General features: G+C 37.6%; 2 protein-coding genes across 5 annotated transcripts in view; one reads left to right on the forward strand and one right to left on the reverse strand.

Annotated features, from left to right (window-relative positions):
* The window catches only part of LOC133843547 (E3 ubiquitin-protein ligase TRIM9), a 101,544-nt gene extending 96,320 nt beyond the window's left edge, over nucleotides 1–5,224 (forward strand). For all 4 annotated transcript variants that reach the window (XM_062277152.1, XM_062277160.1, XM_062277169.1 and 1 more), the window contains 2 exons: nucleotides 2,016–2,249; nucleotides 3,409–5,224. In XM_062277152.1, coding sequence (XP_062133136.1) covers nucleotides 2,016–2,249; nucleotides 3,409–3,698 — 524 coding nt within the window. In that variant the 3' untranslated portion in view covers nucleotides 3,699–5,224. The remainder of the gene's footprint in view (nucleotides 1–2,015; nucleotides 2,250–3,408) is intronic.
* Nucleotides 5,225–7,357: 2,133 nt separating this feature from the next.
* On the reverse strand, nucleotides 7,358–9,016 carry LOC133848106 (lipase 1). The gene is made up of 3 exons (XM_062283502.1): nucleotides 8,859–9,016; nucleotides 8,127–8,798; nucleotides 7,358–8,068 (listed from the first exon to the last, which is right to left on the reverse strand). Exons 1-3 carry the CDS (start codon nucleotides 8,991–8,993, stop codon nucleotides 7,358–7,360), a joined length of 1,518 nt encoding a protein of 505 aa, XP_062139486.1. The 5' UTR covers nucleotides 8,994–9,016.
* Nucleotides 9,017–17,240: the final 8,224 nt, after the last annotated feature.

The raw sequence follows: 17,240 nt of genomic DNA on the forward strand, positions 1-17,240 counted from the left end.
TGGGTCTGCTTACTGGGCGGACTAACACCACGAAACAGCCACAAATTAAAGCTATAATTTCAAGGAGTGTTGGCTAATAAAGTCGATAAAGAAAGCGAATATACAGGAGAGTTAATTGATAAAGATAAGATTACTTCTAATAAAAAACAATTAAAGAAAATTAAAGTAATATATTATTGACTTTATTGAAACTCTAAAAAGTATATTTAATAACAAATACAGAAAATTAATTATTTTGTAAGTTATTCAATGTCAAATAAAGAAGCTTAAATATTTTAGAAGTTGTAAATAAGACTTATTTATTTATCTCAGCTATATATTTTAACACTTGCCTTGAATAAATCTGTGACAAATAAACATGAAGATTAAATCTCAGATAAATTGCTAACAACTAGAGAAATAACTTCTTAATCTGTGCAAAATAGATGCAATTCAATTTGACCACAATTTTATTGAGCAACTTTGATTTACGGCTACTAAATCGTGCTAAATGAACTAACCACAAGCCTGATGTCTGTTTCCTGCCGCAAATCAGCTCAAGCTTAACTTAACACACTTCTAGACCAGACTTATTTGTTTTTGATAAATGGCTTGGCATTATCGCAAAATCATATTTGGCCGTAAACAAAGTCAGACAATGAGCTGCTGTTGACCTGCTTCCGTTGGCCAAACACAATTGCCTTTAGTGGCCAATAAAAAATACTTCGTGTCGATGAGGAGCAAGCAAAGCAAAGCAAAAGGCACTGCAGCCGCAACGTCATTATGATCATCATCATCATCGTCTTGTGGTTAGCGGCATTCCCCAACCGACTTGACTTTGGCCACTTAATGCGCCACAACAATAAAAGTAAATTTAATAAAGTACTCGACTGACTCTGGCCGTTGCTCGTTGCATACTTTGCGGCGCATAACAGCATAAACTATCGGACATTGGCATTGCAATGAAGCCAGTGAGAGCCAACTCCAGTTGCAACTAGAGCACTGCCAGTGACCAGTTGCCACTCGCTGTGGCCACTTGAGCTTTGACAATACTACAGAAAATTGCAGACTCACTTCCGACAGTGGTTTAGAAACTAACATTAAAATGTGTGATAATAAATAGATAAAGTTTGTGAATTGGAATTATTACAGATATATTGCATAGTGTACAAAGAATTTTAAGAGAACACCTTAAAAGAAAAAAGAATTTTTATTTTAAAGGAACACTAAAAGAATAAATTATTAACAAATACTGAATTCAGAATACTTGATCAAAGCAAATTTAGCAAACTTCAATGGGTTGCGCATTTGTAGTAAAATAATTGATATTGAGTTATTAAAAACAAAATATTTGTAATTACAAAGCTTTCTTCAGTGATTAGAAATTTTTGGTTGTTGACAAACAGTTACTATTAATTATTGGCAATGTATTATTATTTTAAGAGAAGAATATAAAATAGTATTAAACGCACAGCTTACTACAAATAGTGATTGCAGAGAAAAGCTTTCTTGGATTGCTGCTAAAACAATATTATTTAAAATGATGAAGAATTTTTCAAATTGCACTTACTTGTTTAATATTCAAAGCCCACTATGCAATGTTGCTTAGTGGAAGCTAAAAAGAAATTTCAGCATTTCAATAACAAAAATCTTTAAAAATGTAGGAAAATATGTAAAATTATACAATACAGAAAACAAAAAAACTAGATTTACGTAGCTAGTTGAGTAACAATTATTACAAATTATTTGCAATGATTTTTCATTTTTAGAACAATTAAAATGAACTTATTACAAATAAAAACTTTAGGTAATTATATATCAAAATCTGTATACATATAAAGCACACTTTTTAGTTAATATTACACCACTGTGCTGTGTTTTATAGTAGCCAGTAACTAACGCTGCTCATCTACCACCTTAGAGACCGTGTTCTTTTTTGCCGTTTGTTTTATACTCTGAATTTTTATTTTGCCAGCATTCTTTGTACTACAATTCTCACTCATTTTCCATTACGTTATTGTTGTGGTCCTTTGCAGTGGCCTGGTTCACGTTTGATCCCGTGCTAAGCGGCGGAGCTGGCTCTGGTCTAATCTTTAGCAAAAATAATGCAACCGTCTCCGTGGAGGGCTGGGAGCATCGTGTGGCCCTTGGATCCGTTGGCTTCTCGCGCGGCGTACACTATTGGGAATTCACCATTGACAACTATACGGCGGACACGGATCCGGCATTCGGTGTGGCCCGCATCGATGTGGCCAGGAATAAAATGTTGGGTAAGTTCACACTACACACTTCTTCACTCTACTCTCAATGGGTTTTCGCTGGGCATTTGAAATTCAATTAACAATAATGCTTGGGCGAGGCTCCGTTTTGGGGCCCAAACACTTGAAAAGCTTTCAAAAAGTTTTTCTACACAATAAGAAGAGAAAAGGGAAAATGATGAAATCGGCACAACAAATGCAGCGCCACCTAGCGTTGACAAAATGCCAATCGTATGCGCAGAAACTTGCCAGCTAATAAGTAAGTGGGAAGAAAAGTTTTTGGGGCGCGAACCTCTTCGATTGGTGGGCGTGTCGTGGAAAACTTTGGCCATTTCTTGGTGCGTGCGTGTGTGCGTGCAAAAGTTTCGCAAGAAGTTTCAGTTACCAAACAGGACGAACGCTAAGGATCTTCGCTGGCAACGCCTTCCGTTAGGTGCCAACAAAAGAGAGAGACCTGCTTTCGCCCCGCTCCACTCAGCAACAAATACAAACAAAAACACAAACAAAGCCGTGCGAGACGCCTCAAAGTGTATGCAACGGCAAATTGATTGAAAATGCGTTCAGCTGAGGGAAAACCCATCTCAACTCTCAACCATCTTTTCCTCTTCCCGCTTAGAAGGAAGGCACGCGCAGACAAAAGTAATTAAAACTGCGACACTTAAACTTTGCGCTTGACAAAAGTTTATTTGTGGCAAGGCTTCAAAGGAATTCACAGCGTATTCATTCCACTATTCGAATGACTTTTAAATTATTTTTTAAAGCGAACTCACGCATCATTTAACACATGTCGCAATTCAATTCCCATTTCGTCTCTTAAGAAGTTTTGCGCATGCAATTTTCATATGCAAAATCAACTTTTGTGCAGGTGACAATGACACCCAGATATTACAGGACGGGAATCGCAAAAGTTATTGTTGTTTATAAAGTGCAGCATAGACTGTTAGAGTAACGAAAATTGTGTCTAGGGAAATTGCAGCGCGCAAACTTCATAAACTACTTCAAGATGCGAAAATACCTTTAGAGAAACTGTTTGCCATGCTTCTTATTTAACTGCCAAAGTTACGGTCAGTTTGTAGTTTTTTCAACTGAAAAATATAAAAAACTTTACAAAGAGCTTACTTTAAATACGTTTGCTAATATAGTATTATATTTCTTTCCTTCTCTTTCGCAGGCAAAGATGAAAAGTCCTTTGCCATGTACATTGACAGGCAACGCTCCTGGTTCCAGCACAATTCCATACACGAGCGACGTGTCGAAGGCGGCATCACCACGGGCAGCACAATCGGAGTTCTCTTGGATCTGGAGCGGCATACGCTAAGTTTTCTGGTCAATGAGATGCCACAGGGTTCGGTGGCATTCCGAGATCTCTATGGCGTCTTCTATCCGGCAGTTAGCATTAATCGTGGCGTTACTTTGACCATGCACACGGCGCTCGATGCGCCCAAAATGGATTATTTCTAAATCAACAGATCAGAGGGGAAGGAGTAGCGAATTGTGTACATATAGCATATATAGTAGCTTGGCATTTAGCAGTTATATCGGTGTCTATACAAATAGCTTATAGCATAAACATACATACAAACAAATATATTAATCTAATCACATACTAAACTTATACATATACTTATGCTTATAACTGTAGTTTCGGGCAAAGTTTAGCGACATATCTACCATCTACAATCTATACTCGTATCTTCTATTCGTAACTATTCACACAACGTTTTTAAAACGCGGCAAAAAATTATATAATAACTACAAAAAAAAAAAGGAAAATTCAAATAATTATTCCAAATAATTGAAGATATTTCACGATATTGCATGTAAAATATTATAAAACCAGAGCAAACAATTTTTAAATGTTTTTTGCAATACACAAAGCCAAAAATTAAGCACCGTGCAAAACACCAAAAACAAAAAAATGGTTAACCATAATTGGAGCAAAACAAAAAAAGAATATATAATATAATTGAATACACAACAAGTAAATCAATTTAAAAATGTTTTAAAACAAAACACACACGAAATCCATTAGCAATTAGTGTAGATCTGAGTGTTTATCTCTCTCTGTGTGTATTGTGTGTTCAATTGGAAGCCAAAAACTATTATAAATATTTATGAAAAAAAGTATAATATAAAATCTGTTTTTTTTTTTTGTTTACTTTTCGAGGCGAAAGTATTTAATGAATACAAAATACAAAGTATGTAGTTGAGTGTTGTTTGTGAGTGCACACTCACAAGCTTTTAGTTGAAAGACTGAATGCAAGTTTAAAGAGGAAAATTTATCTAAATTGAAAAATAAAATGTACGAAAAATTCACACACAAAGTTCTAAATGTTAAATGTGCAAAACTTTTTCGAAAATTATTCAGCACGCGCTAACAAATTTGCAAGCTAACAATCCCAAAAAACAAACACAAAATCAAAACTATTTTCACTTAAAAAAAAGAAAGAAAAACAATTTTGCTTTGAAATATTATTAATAATATCTTTAATATTATTCTAGCCGTATAGTATAATAATGTATATCCATTAAGTTGTGTGTAAATATTAGCATACGTTATTTTAAAATCATGTAACTAATGGGCTATCAATGTATTTTGTTAAGTATATTCTAACTATTTACCTACATTAACTATACATTAATCGGAGGAACGAACATGTGTGTATTTGCTAGTTTTACATGTGTAACATTTAAATTTAAAACAACAACAACAAAATCTATTTATACTTTTCAATTTAAGTCTATGCGGAAATAAACAACAACAAAAAAAAACGAATGCAATGAAAACAAACTAAAACTAAATTAACAGTACGCGCGTTTAATAAATGATTATAATTGTCATAATTATATTCATAATGTTAATGTATGCAGAACATTATGGCAAATGGTAATGAAAATCATTTGAGGGCACCACACGTAAACGAGTTTATTTATAAAATCATATGAAAAACAAATAATAAATATTAAAAATGCATATTAAAATCCAACTGAAGCGTGATTTTCATTTAAATGCAGAGTGGGAGATGTGTGATGTTTTTTTACGCTACTAAAATAGAATATAAAATAAAGAATTTCTTTAAACAATTTCGGGGAAAAGTGGTAAGTGTTTTACGCTATTAAAATACAATTTAAGATAGAAAAGTTTTGTTTAACAAAATTCTGGGAGAAATGGGAAGTTTTTTACGCTGTTAAAACACAATTTTAAATAGAGAATTTCCTAACAAATTTCTGTGTTGATGAATTTGTTGGCAGTGATGTTCTCGAAAACAATTGTATGATAAATTCCTGGCTTCATTTTAGTTATAATTAAACAAGCGGAGTATGTCTTCTGACTTCTGTTCTACTTTAGACAATTCCCCCTTTTCCTTTTTTTTGGCAAACCTTTGTTGATTTATATTTCCACTTTCGCCGTGTGGAATTTTACCCATTAGCTTAAAACGGCACCGAGGCGAAAGTTCATTGTGCTATATTCCCTTTCTATTTTTTTCGCATAATGTGTTGACTGTTTGTGTTTTGGATTCCTGTGCTAACTACTGCTATAGTTGTTATATGGCATTGTTGTGCTCGTTGTCGGCTCAGGCGCAAAATGTGTCGCTAACAATGTGCAATTTTTTCGCTTTGTTTTGTTTTGGCTTTCATTTACATGGCCACGCCCACAGCCTTTAGTCACTTTTATAAATTGCACACTTAACTTTAGCCCGCGAATCGCGAGGATAACATCAACAGCGGCAAACACAAAACGCTTAGAAAGTTGCATGTGTCAAATGCAAAAGCCGACATTTTGTTTTCTCTTCGGTAGTTGTGTGTGTGAGTGTGTGTGTGTATGTTTGTTTGTTTGTATTGTATTGTGAATACAAAAACTTTAGCTCTAAGCGAAATTTTAATGAGCGCAACGCAAAAACCGCGAGGCAACTTTTATTATTTTGGCTTGGCATTGTTTGCTATTTTAGTTGTTAGCTTTTTTCACCATGTTATTGTTGTGTGAGTGTGTGTGTGTGTCTGGGAAACGCATCAAAGTGCAATTTTTATATCCGGGTTGGCGTGCCACATCAAGTTGCCGTTCAGACGATGCAGTGAACGAGACATGGACCCCGAGCAACTGTGTGTTGTGGTGTCGGCCACATCCGTTTCCGTCGCATCGTCCGCCATGTTGCGTCCGACACGAAGCTGCCCCCGTTTCCTTCTTCTTCTCTCTTCAGTTGTAGCAGCAGCTGCTTTTCAGCAACGTTTGTTCGCTTCATAAATCATAAAACTTTCGCCGCACGTCGCTTGGCCCCAGCTCTCCCCCACCCCGTCTCCCACTCGCTGATCATCCTGCTACTTCTGTTGCTGTTGCAAGCGCCGCTAAGCCCCCGACTATAACACAAAAAACTCTCAAACTCTTAACTTGCAACATCGCAGGCAGCTGCCAACTGCTGCTAAGTGTTGAGTAAATGTTTTCGCGCCTCGTTGCTCTCGCAAATTCCCAAAACGTTTCCAGTTCTAGTTTCAGTTGTTGTTGTTGCGGATGTGGGGGACGTGGTTGTCGTTGTTGCCACTTTTGCTAATACATAAAATATCCATATTAATACCACTAGGAACGTCATCTCAAAAATAAGTAAAACCATTCTCCACTCTCCACTGAACTTTGCCCCTTTTCAGTTTTATGAACTTCAATTGATAAACATTTAACAGATCGTTCCGCTGGGATGACAATAAACGGCAAACAAATCAAGTTGCCATTTATTGGGAAGTGCCAGACAATGATATTGTTTGATTTGAATATGATTAATTGTTATCTACATTAGGTTTAATAATGGTGTATACATTAAATCTGAGCTTGAATTCTGTCTGACTAATAATTAAAACATGTTCATAAATTTGGAATTTCCTTTGGAATAAAACTCTTGAGTCCCAAAATCCAAAGTTCAGAGAGAATTCAAAAACTTTGATAAGTGCGAAAGCTTTGGTTGAGTGTGCTCGACTATGAAACCGCTACGTGGCAAAAATCAAAAACAAAACTTATTTTAGACAATTAACCAACAAACTGATATACAAATGACTTGCAGTTTTGACGAATTTAATGCATTTATTTATAATACAAACACCAACACCATTTACCATTTACATTTCACAGCTAATTACTTTGCGTAATTTTCCTCTATGTCAGGCTGCTCCGACTCTGACTTTTCCATCTCTGGCTGCTCCGTCTCTGATTTTTCTGTTGAAGCTCTCTCCGTCTGCTCCATCTCAGACTGCTCTATCTCAGACTGCTCCGTTGAAGGCTGCTCCGTTGAAGGCTGCTCCGTTGAAAGCTGCTCCGTTGAAGGCTGCTCTATCTCAGACTGCTCTGTTGTAGGCTGCTCCATCTCGGTTGGTTCGGTTGGAATGTCCTCTTCCTCAGCTACTTCAGTATCCTCTGTAGTAGTCGGTATTACCTCGGTGGTGGTCGCAGTTCCATTTTGCGGTCCGCCAGCTTCCCACAAACGCATCACCTCGAGAAATTTGGGCTGAGCCAAGCGCCTGGCGGTGATGCCCCAAACCATGTAGACGTGATTAAACTTCTTGTTAGCATACAAGTGATTCACCACAACATTCGGCAGCCGCTTGGCCAAACGCTGCACATCCTCGACAGCCGAAAGATAATCATTCTGTGCGTAATACAAACCAATCGGCGCCGTAATGCGTTCCAGCGGATAGTCTGGCGGTGTGGCACGTCCATAGATGCGTTGATTATCAGGGCCATAGTCGTATTGACCGAAGCGCGTCGTTGGTTGTAGCTGAAGGTAATGCCGCACTTGCTTGGAATTGGCGCCAGCTGGCAATTGACCCATAAGCACCGGTGTCGTAGTCTAAGAAAATGAAGAGCAGATTGAATGATGTACACTTTAATTTTCCATCTTTACCCACTCGATTGAACTCGCCAGGGTTTTTGCCCAATATCAACCAAATGTAGTAGAAGCAAGTCTGCAGATGAATGGCCGATGACATGCATTGCGCGGTCGGCAGACTCGAATGTGGCAGCACTTCAAAGTTGTCGCCAAGAATATTCATGCTGGAACGTGCCACAGAAATCAGCGGCGCCTTAACATGCGTCATGAATGCCACCGGCGCCAGAGCCTGCATCACATGCACCTTGGCATTGTATTCGGGTCGAGTGGAGGCCATCACAAAGAACGATGTCGTACCCTGCGAGTGTCCAATATAACTCAGCTTGCTGTAGCCCGTCTTCGCTAGAATGGCATCAATCGTGGCCGGCAAATCGTAAAAGCCAATTTCATGCCACGAGAAACTCCAGTAGCTTTTGTCCGTATTCGGATTGAGCTTGAGATGGCCACGCGAATACCGATTGCCACGCACATTCGCCATCCAGACATCGTAGCCATTATCGTAGAGAAAATAACCCAGACCACTGTGAGGTCCCATCATAATCCAAGTGCTGGAGGCATCCTGCAGACCATGCACCAGCAGCACAGGTTTGGCGCCTGGTCTCGGTATGCGATGCACGTGCAGCAGATACTTATCCTCAGTGGTCACCGTGTGCTCTTCTCCCGGATATTTGTATTTGGCCAACAATTGCAGCTAGCTCAGCAACAAATACAAGTAATTCCAACTCATATTTGGCATTTCTGTCGTACTCACCGTTGTGAGCGTGCCGTCTTCAATGACACTCGCCGGAAAGTTATCCTCCATGTAGCCCGCTTTGCTTGCTATCCAGCAGAGGCTGAGGCAGAGCAATCCGAACATTTGCCGCCATGTGCAGCTCACGTCTAACATGGCGTATGATCAACTAAATTACAAACCACAATTCGTTCTCTCTCTCTGGTGGCCCTAAAGAGCGGCAATTAGTTGCGCCAGCATTTCAAACTTATCGGGATGTCATCGCAATAAAATAATTCGCATATGTTTTCAGCTAATTACCGAGCGTTGGGACGGCACGACATGTGCAAAGTTCAGTCCACAGAAAAGGGAAAGTGAGAGTTTTTGACTCTAAATAAGCCAATCGCACTAATCAGTTGTGTAGAAGTGAACGAGAGAAGGGCAGAGCATGAGCATTAACTCTTCAATCAACCAGACAGTCAGATTGATTCGAGTCTGGTTTCGATATAGAAATGAAAATTGAAATGGAAATTCTAGCTGAATGCCGGCTAATCAAATTGCACGGCGGCTTTGCAAACTGTTTGCCAGCCTGATTGCAAAATTAAATTTTTAATTCAATTGCGGCCGGTGCGCTCTTCAAATCAGTTTTGCCGTCCAAGTCAAACTTTGGCGCTTAGAGGGGTTCTTTTTTCTCGCACCCTACCAAAAGCCATATCAACTTATTGATAGTTGAGTTTTAGGAGAGCATTAGGAGAGGGATTGAATGAAGCCTTAAAATGCTTGCAAAAGGCATCGTGGAAAGCGACTTCAAAAAACATTAGCTAACTGCAGATACCCTTAAAATAAGCATTTAAATCAATATTGATGTAAAATTGAATTTAAATTGAAAAAATAGATAATTTTACCATTAAAATAAATGTAAATTATAATAGCTATAAGAACATATTCAAACTATTCTTTTACTTTACATTTACCTATTTATTTCTTTGATTATGAATATGTATAGTACTTGAATATATATTTTCATATAAAATAATACATTTAATACATTAATACATTTATAAAGAGTATTAAAACTTCGGCTATTCGAATATGTAGAATATATTTATTCTTTTATTTTGTGTTTGATGAGTGACTGCTGTCCATTGAGCAAACATGGGAAACGTTTTCGATTTGCATTGAGAGAGCTCCGCTTCGTAGCATTGGCTGTGTCATCGTTTTTTACAATTGATTGGCAAAAATTGATTTCAGCTTTTGCATAAAATATTTGGTTGCCTTTATTTGCGCCAACTGCCAACCGTTTTTGGCTGTTTGGTTGCCTGACAGCCTGACAAAGCGCCACAGCACGAGTTTGATACCGATTCTGATTCTGATTCAGATTTAGATTTTGATTTTCATTGCTGAATGAATCCATAGCTAGGCCCCAAGGCTGGCCAATATTTCGACATTTGACAAATAACTTAATTCAACGTTGTCACCACATGTTGGCAATGCCAGTAGAAAGAGGGAAACTGAAAGAGAACGAGGAGGAGATGTTGGTGGAAGCGAATGTCCTGCCAGCTCTTAACAAGCTGTCACCCACGCCTGCTTCTTCTTCATCCTCATCCTCGTCCACGTTCTTACTCACAGCTTGTCCGTGGGCGTTGCTATTTGTGTGTGCGTGTGTGGGCGGCTCCTGGCAACGTTTCAATTGGCAACATGCTAAACCTTAAGCTCGCGTTTCATACTCAAATTGCAGCAAATTAAAGAACCAACGTTCAAACTCAATTTCACCGTTCAATAACCATTTTAAAGTTTCTTTAAAGTTGTGAGGTTTAAAATAGACTTTAAAATATAAAAGCTTGAAAATTGTAAAGAAATTATATTGTGCAATTTTAGAATTTTCTGGAGTCCAAAGACTTTATTTTCTTCATCGTATTTTTAAGCGGTCAAGAATAAATATTTATTCAATAAAATTGAAACAAAAATCTTTAAAGTACTGAAGTTTCAATAATACTTTAAAATTTTGAGGGCGTTGATCTTCGTATTCCCAAATAAGAAGATAGTTATATCACTTTTAATATTAAATTGTATTTATTTCAATTGTCTCACCGCACATTGAGATCACATAGAAAGATGAAGTTTTAATTTGATCAGCTCATTTGTATAGAACTTATATTAGTATAGGAATATTCCAACAGAGGATATTATTAAATGTGAACAATATTTTCTAGTTGTTGCCATTTTTTTTGGAACATTTGCCTTATTACTTAAATTCAAACTATGTAGCAGAGAAACTTTAAATGTTGCTATATTTAACCCAAATATCTTTAGCTGCAAAATGTTCTTACTTTTTTAAAGTTATTAAACTATAAATTACAATAAACTTACAACTTTTTTGCTTTCAACATCTTGCGTACCATTTATGTCGTTGCACTTTTGACCTACTTTGCGGTTTGTTAACAAATTGTCAGATCGTTAAATTGGGCAATTCCCTTTGGTCGACAGGGTGCAATCAACGTCGTCGATCGTTGTTGCAACACTTTGAAGCCTGGCGCGTGCCGCGACAATTAGCTAGAGTCTATTTTGAGACCAAGTGCCAATCAGAGAGGCATCAAAGAGCTTGTTGAGTACACGAAATGCCACACAATGTTGTAAGCTGAGCAGGCAAACCAAACCAAGAGAAAACCGGCTCAGACCTTAAGTCGAAGAAGTAGGCGGCTATTAAAATGAGACCAATCAATTGGCCAGCCCTTTTCTTTGCCATTGTTTTCCACTTCGAGGAGCAGCAGTTTGCTCTTTAAATGCCTGCCAGTCTTGACTTGCAGACTCCCAACTGAGACCTAGTTGTTGCCTGAGCTCGTTAGGAGTTCGGTTGAGCATCTGTTGTTGTTGTCGCCAGATTATGATCAGCATTGTTTAGTCGCAGCATTTAGACTGCCACTTAGTTGCAGCAGTTGCCCACATTCTCCTCGCTTTTCCCTCTCCATAGAGTCATACAAATTTCTCACTCTTTCTCTTACTGACTTGTGTCTCTTCTAGCCATCATTAGCCACGCACGTGACTTTTAATCACGCGCGCATAAAATTGAATGCGAAATCACAGACGGCCAAGGAGAATCCATAAAACAACGCCTGGCCAATTTATAGAGGCGCTGGCCTGGTTTATAGCTTTGCAAAAACTTTGACTCTGTCTAGCTCATTATAAGTACAAGTCGCTAAGATACACTTGCCTCAGGGTAACATTATATTTTGTTACGCATTGTAAGTGATTGTTAGTGGAGAAAGAGAATAAAATTGTATGAGAGATAAAATTGAAAATATTTACCATTCAGTAATGAATAGAAAAGAATTTAATAATGATATATTTGTTTTAATTTCATTCATTGCAAACTCAATAACTGAACTGTAAATAATTTAAATAATGCATACACCATTTGCGTATAGTAAATTGTAGCTATTACGCTTCAGCGCAGCGAAAAAAAAGTATAATATTTAATTGAGTTCAACTGGCTGATAATGACTTAAATAATATGCTAAAATGTATCAAATAAATAAATTAAATTAAAAGCCTATTTTATAGCAATATTTGCAACAATTTAATTCACTTTTTTGAGAGTATTTCGGATGTGACGTTTGCTATTTATTTCTTTCTTATTAGCGAGTGAAAAACTGCGTCAAGTTTGTAATTTTTTTTTTGGAGCAGCGGAGCTGAGACCTTGGAAGGAGTCTAAAAGTTGGCGCTGCTTAAACTGCTAGGCGTAGACAAACTTTACGACTTGGCCAAAGTTTGCAGAAGCCAAAAGGGGGAAGAACGTTTTGTCTGTGCCCAGCGTGCCACTTGACTTTAACCTTTTCAAGTTCCTCGCTGTCTGTCTGGCCGGAGTAGCGTAGCCATATTGCGTTTGATTCAGAGACAGCAGAAAGGACTTGACTCCATGCCAAATGCGCAGGACCTTTTGAGTTGGAGTCATGTTATTATGCTTTCAGAATCGCCCCATTGCCAATTACAATGCGTTTGCCTCCGACTCTGAGTCCGAATCCGTATCTGAGTCCTATGCCTGTCAGCCTCACTCAATGCCCACTTTACCAGTTACCCGTTGCCCGTTGCCACTTGCTGCCACTTTCCACTGGCGACGCCTTTGCCTCACGCAACATCAGCTCTGGCGCTTTGGACAGTCTGCATTTGGTTGTAATTACTTTTGCCTCGCTTTTGTGTGCACGTGGCACATTCTGTGCTACAAACTGCAAAGCTACCAGCCCCCAAAAGTCTCTCTCGATGAGGGTCAGAGTTTGTCTAGCTTTAAGATTTGTTTTTCATTCGCCAACGCGCCAATTGCAACAAACAAACAACAATTTAAATTAATGCCGCAATCACAATAACATTTAAGTTAATTAATTTTAAAATTTAATTCAATTGCACAGCTAGCACACACAACGCGGGAATGAACTTAAATTAACTAACAACAAATACGTTTGCAATATATACTCCGTACATTGTTTAAATCGCTCGCCATAAATTTCACAGTATTTTATGCCTCTCGCCATGCTCCAGTGACACGATGTGCTGACTGCCTGTTAATATTATCAATAAAACGCAGAAAAAATTAAACGAAAAATGAAAATTATTTTGCGCTTTCATTAATTACGTCATTATTTGCATATTGTCGCCAGGCGATGGAACAAAAAGGGGGAAATGTAATGCAATGCGTGGCTGTGCAACCATTATCTGTGATTTTTAATGACAGCCAAGACTCCTTTGTGTGTGCAAGGAGTTGGTTGGACAACCGCTGCTGATTGCTCTGCCCCATCAATAAAATCAACGAGTGATAAAGGATTACGCACAGCGACAACAAGGACAACGGCAGAAGCAGCGTCAATTGATTAATTTATGGAACATGAGAAGACATTCAACTGAGTGTGGCGTCAATATTAATGGAGAACTTCACTTTACACTCCACAGCAAAAATAAGCAGACAAGAAGTGAAATTGAATTGAGCAACCACACTTCACAATTGACAAAAATATAAATGTTGTTGAGCGGTGTTTTTGAGCATTTGCCTCCCTAATTAATTTAATGTCATTTTGTATTACAATAAATTAATTGAATCAAGCAAGTGATGGCAGTGGACAACTTTGCTAATTTTGCAACACCAAACAAATATTTAATTAATGTGCAATTAATTAAGGTTTGATTTGTATAAATTACACAACTAATTGCCAGATTTGCCATGGACCATAATTAATTTTACACTTCTTTGCATTGTTGTAAATAGTGTATGTATAGTTTTTAAGCCACAAATATTCTTTTGTAAAAGGTAAGCAAACTTATACTTATTAAAGGTAAGTTGCACCCTTTTCATTTTCATTTTCTTGTTCAGTTTCCTTCACTATTTTACTCATTAACCTTAGCATAATACCCTCGTCTCACAGGCATAATCCTTAATTTGCCTGCCACCTTGCTGGGGAGATCCATTTGGCATTTAAGTGCCTCCCTGTTCAATGTGTGTTGTACTTAAGAGGACTACATTAAACTGCCAGAGCCTGCAGCATAAGTGTTTACGCTTGAGGCAAACAAAAGCTTTTCCATTTTTCTCTCTCTCCTTCTTCATTGCATGACCAAAATGATGGCGAGCCCGAATCCCATTTCATTATCAATAAGGAAACTCCAACATGGTCCACACACACTCACACACATGCTTATAAATAAAGAGGACTTCCAGCTGGCAAAAAAATAAATGTATTTTAGTCCTTTTCATTACGATAATGAAATATTTCAAGAGCAGTTTATGTGGATTACTTGCTTAAATGTGAGAGGCACATGCAAAAAGTGGCAGCCACTAGCCCACATCCACATCCACCGTATGACGCCATAAACATGGTGTAAAACCCCATGACAGGACCAAACACACATATTAACGTATGTGTGTATGCTCTTACAGGACATGCGTGCAAATTCATATGTATAAGCAAAGCCCAGGCAAAGCCGCAACTCCAACTCCACAAGCTGCCAACTCTCGACTTCAACTCCCGCAGTTTCTGCCACGCCAAGAAAAGCAAAGGCATAATTATGGCATTATCACACACGCACACACACGCCAACTCACACACACACACTCTCTCTCACTAACGATAATCAATTGAGAAATGTTTATAATGAAGTGGCGCGACCAAAGTCCTGGCACAATGCCCGCCCGCTAAGCACTTCATTTCCCCATTTTCCAGCCATTTATCGTGCTTGTGTGTGTTTGTGTGCCTAGGAGGTGTTCATGGAAGGGGGCGTGGCATGCAAAAATGGCAAACCAGCAATAAACTCGTCCACCAAACCACCGTCTGCCGTCTCGTTCATTGATACCATGTGCTAAGTATACCGTTGACCAGAGAGATAAACACCGACAACACGCACATCACTCCAGCCCTTGACCACATTCGCCCCCTGCCCCTGCCCCGCTCCTGCCCTCGCGCCCCTTTTCGCGCTTTCATGACAATGTCCATCATAATTCATGGAGCGACTTAGGGACATAGGGAACTAGCACCGCAAACTGAATTGTAACAGCGACAACAACACTGCGGAGCATGAGGTTTATCGATGCGGCCCCCCGAAACACAGTCCATTGTAATGAAATTAGCATAACACACAAGACAAAGTCGCGCATTGTGCGATAATTGAGTTTAACGTGGCAGCTTTTTAAAGCCACCGTCGCAAATACACGCAACGAAAAAGCTCAGCGCAAAAGATTTCATTCACAAATAAACTAATAAACTATTTTCAATTACCTTAAACACATACATACATATAAACCCAATCTTCTAATATTCATTTTTGTTCGAGTTAGAAAAATTAGTTGAGTACAGAGAATAAATTATAATATTCATTTGCGTATACGCAATATAATTAAGTATACGAGTATTATAAATGCCAATATTTCCAATAGATTTCTAATATTTGAGCAAAATGTTTACTAGCTTAATCGTCAAATAGGCTTACTAAATTCTTAACTTTAACTTTATCCTAATTAAATAAAATTAGAATAACACAAACGACAAACTAAAATATTCGTATTCTTTATTTTAAAACAAGTTTTTTAATTTTTTTAAATTTGTTTGTTTGTTTTTTTATTTTTGGCAAATTATAGAAATGAATATTACGAAAACTCAATGTTCTATTAGCTCTATCTGATATTTCACAAGGTCATCATAACAATTATTTGTAAAATTTTAGTAATTGTCAATGATGCTTAATTCTAATAACACAAAAAAAAACTTAAATATTCTGAGATTATTGAGATGGCAATTACAGAAAAGTATTTCGTATACGCAATATCATTACGAATACGAGTATTATAAAAGCTCAAAGTACCACAAACTCTATCGGATATATAATATTAAAAGAAAATCTTAATAAGTTAAGTTGTCAATTTTTATCACTCAATGATTTTCAATTCTAATAACACACAAGACAAACTTCAATATTCAGAGATAATTGAATCTAAGCTGGCAGCACTTAAAAGCTACTATAAAAATGTATTTGCTTTTAAATAAGTATAAACTATCGTTATATAATAAAATCTGAGGTTAGGAGACTTTCTTTTACTCTTGATATGTTTAAAGTTTTTGAAGAATATTATCTGAAAATTCTTTAATAAAATTAGTAATGATTTTTTAAACGATGTAACTGAAAAAACTTTTTCAATATGTTGAAAGATTTTTTCTAAAAATACATATTTAAAACTTTCAAAGTATATAAAGCTATTATATAGTATTAACTAAAGAACATATTGAATATATAATCAACATTTGACAACTTTCTATATATCTAAAATAAGCCCGTATTATTGTAGACATTTTCAAAGTGTGAAAGGCAAGACTTAAACACAGTTAACGGAAACGGGCCACAGCTTCGACAGCTTAGTTCAGCTGCTGTGGAAGCCTTGAAGAGGCAGAAGCTTAGTCAAACTACCATTGACACTGCGAACTGCAAGAATGACAATGACAATGGCAATGGCAACTGGCAACTGGCAACTGGCAACTAGTAACAGTTCCTCGGGCAGATGCCATTTCTAGGTGAATGTTCACTACGAAGAGAAGCGAATACTGTGTGCTGTATGCTGAGTGAGTGCCTAGAGTAACAGTTCCTATTGTGTCATAGGTTTGGGAGCAATGCACCCTTTAACCAGCTGCAACCAGCAACAACCCATTTTCAACTTGGACTCCTCCATTTAATTTATGCCAAGAGCAATGGAAACGGCAAGAGCAAGAGCAAAGGCAGAGGCAAAGGCAACAGCAGTCGCAATGGCAATGCCAATGCTGAGGTTTAAAACCCAATGAGCCCTTATAAATGAGCTAACGCTGCTTCACGCTGCGAGTTCAAAGTGCAACAAACTTGGCTCGTGCTTTACTTTTATTGTTTTGAATAAATATATATATATGTATATTATATGCAACG

Source organism: Drosophila sulfurigaster, chromosome 2L, assembly GCF_023558435.1.
Source record: "Drosophila sulfurigaster albostrigata strain 15112-1811.04 chromosome 2L, ASM2355843v2, whole genome shotgun sequence".
Lineage (NCBI taxonomy): Eukaryota > Metazoa > Arthropoda > Insecta > Diptera > Drosophilidae > Drosophila > Drosophila sulfurigaster.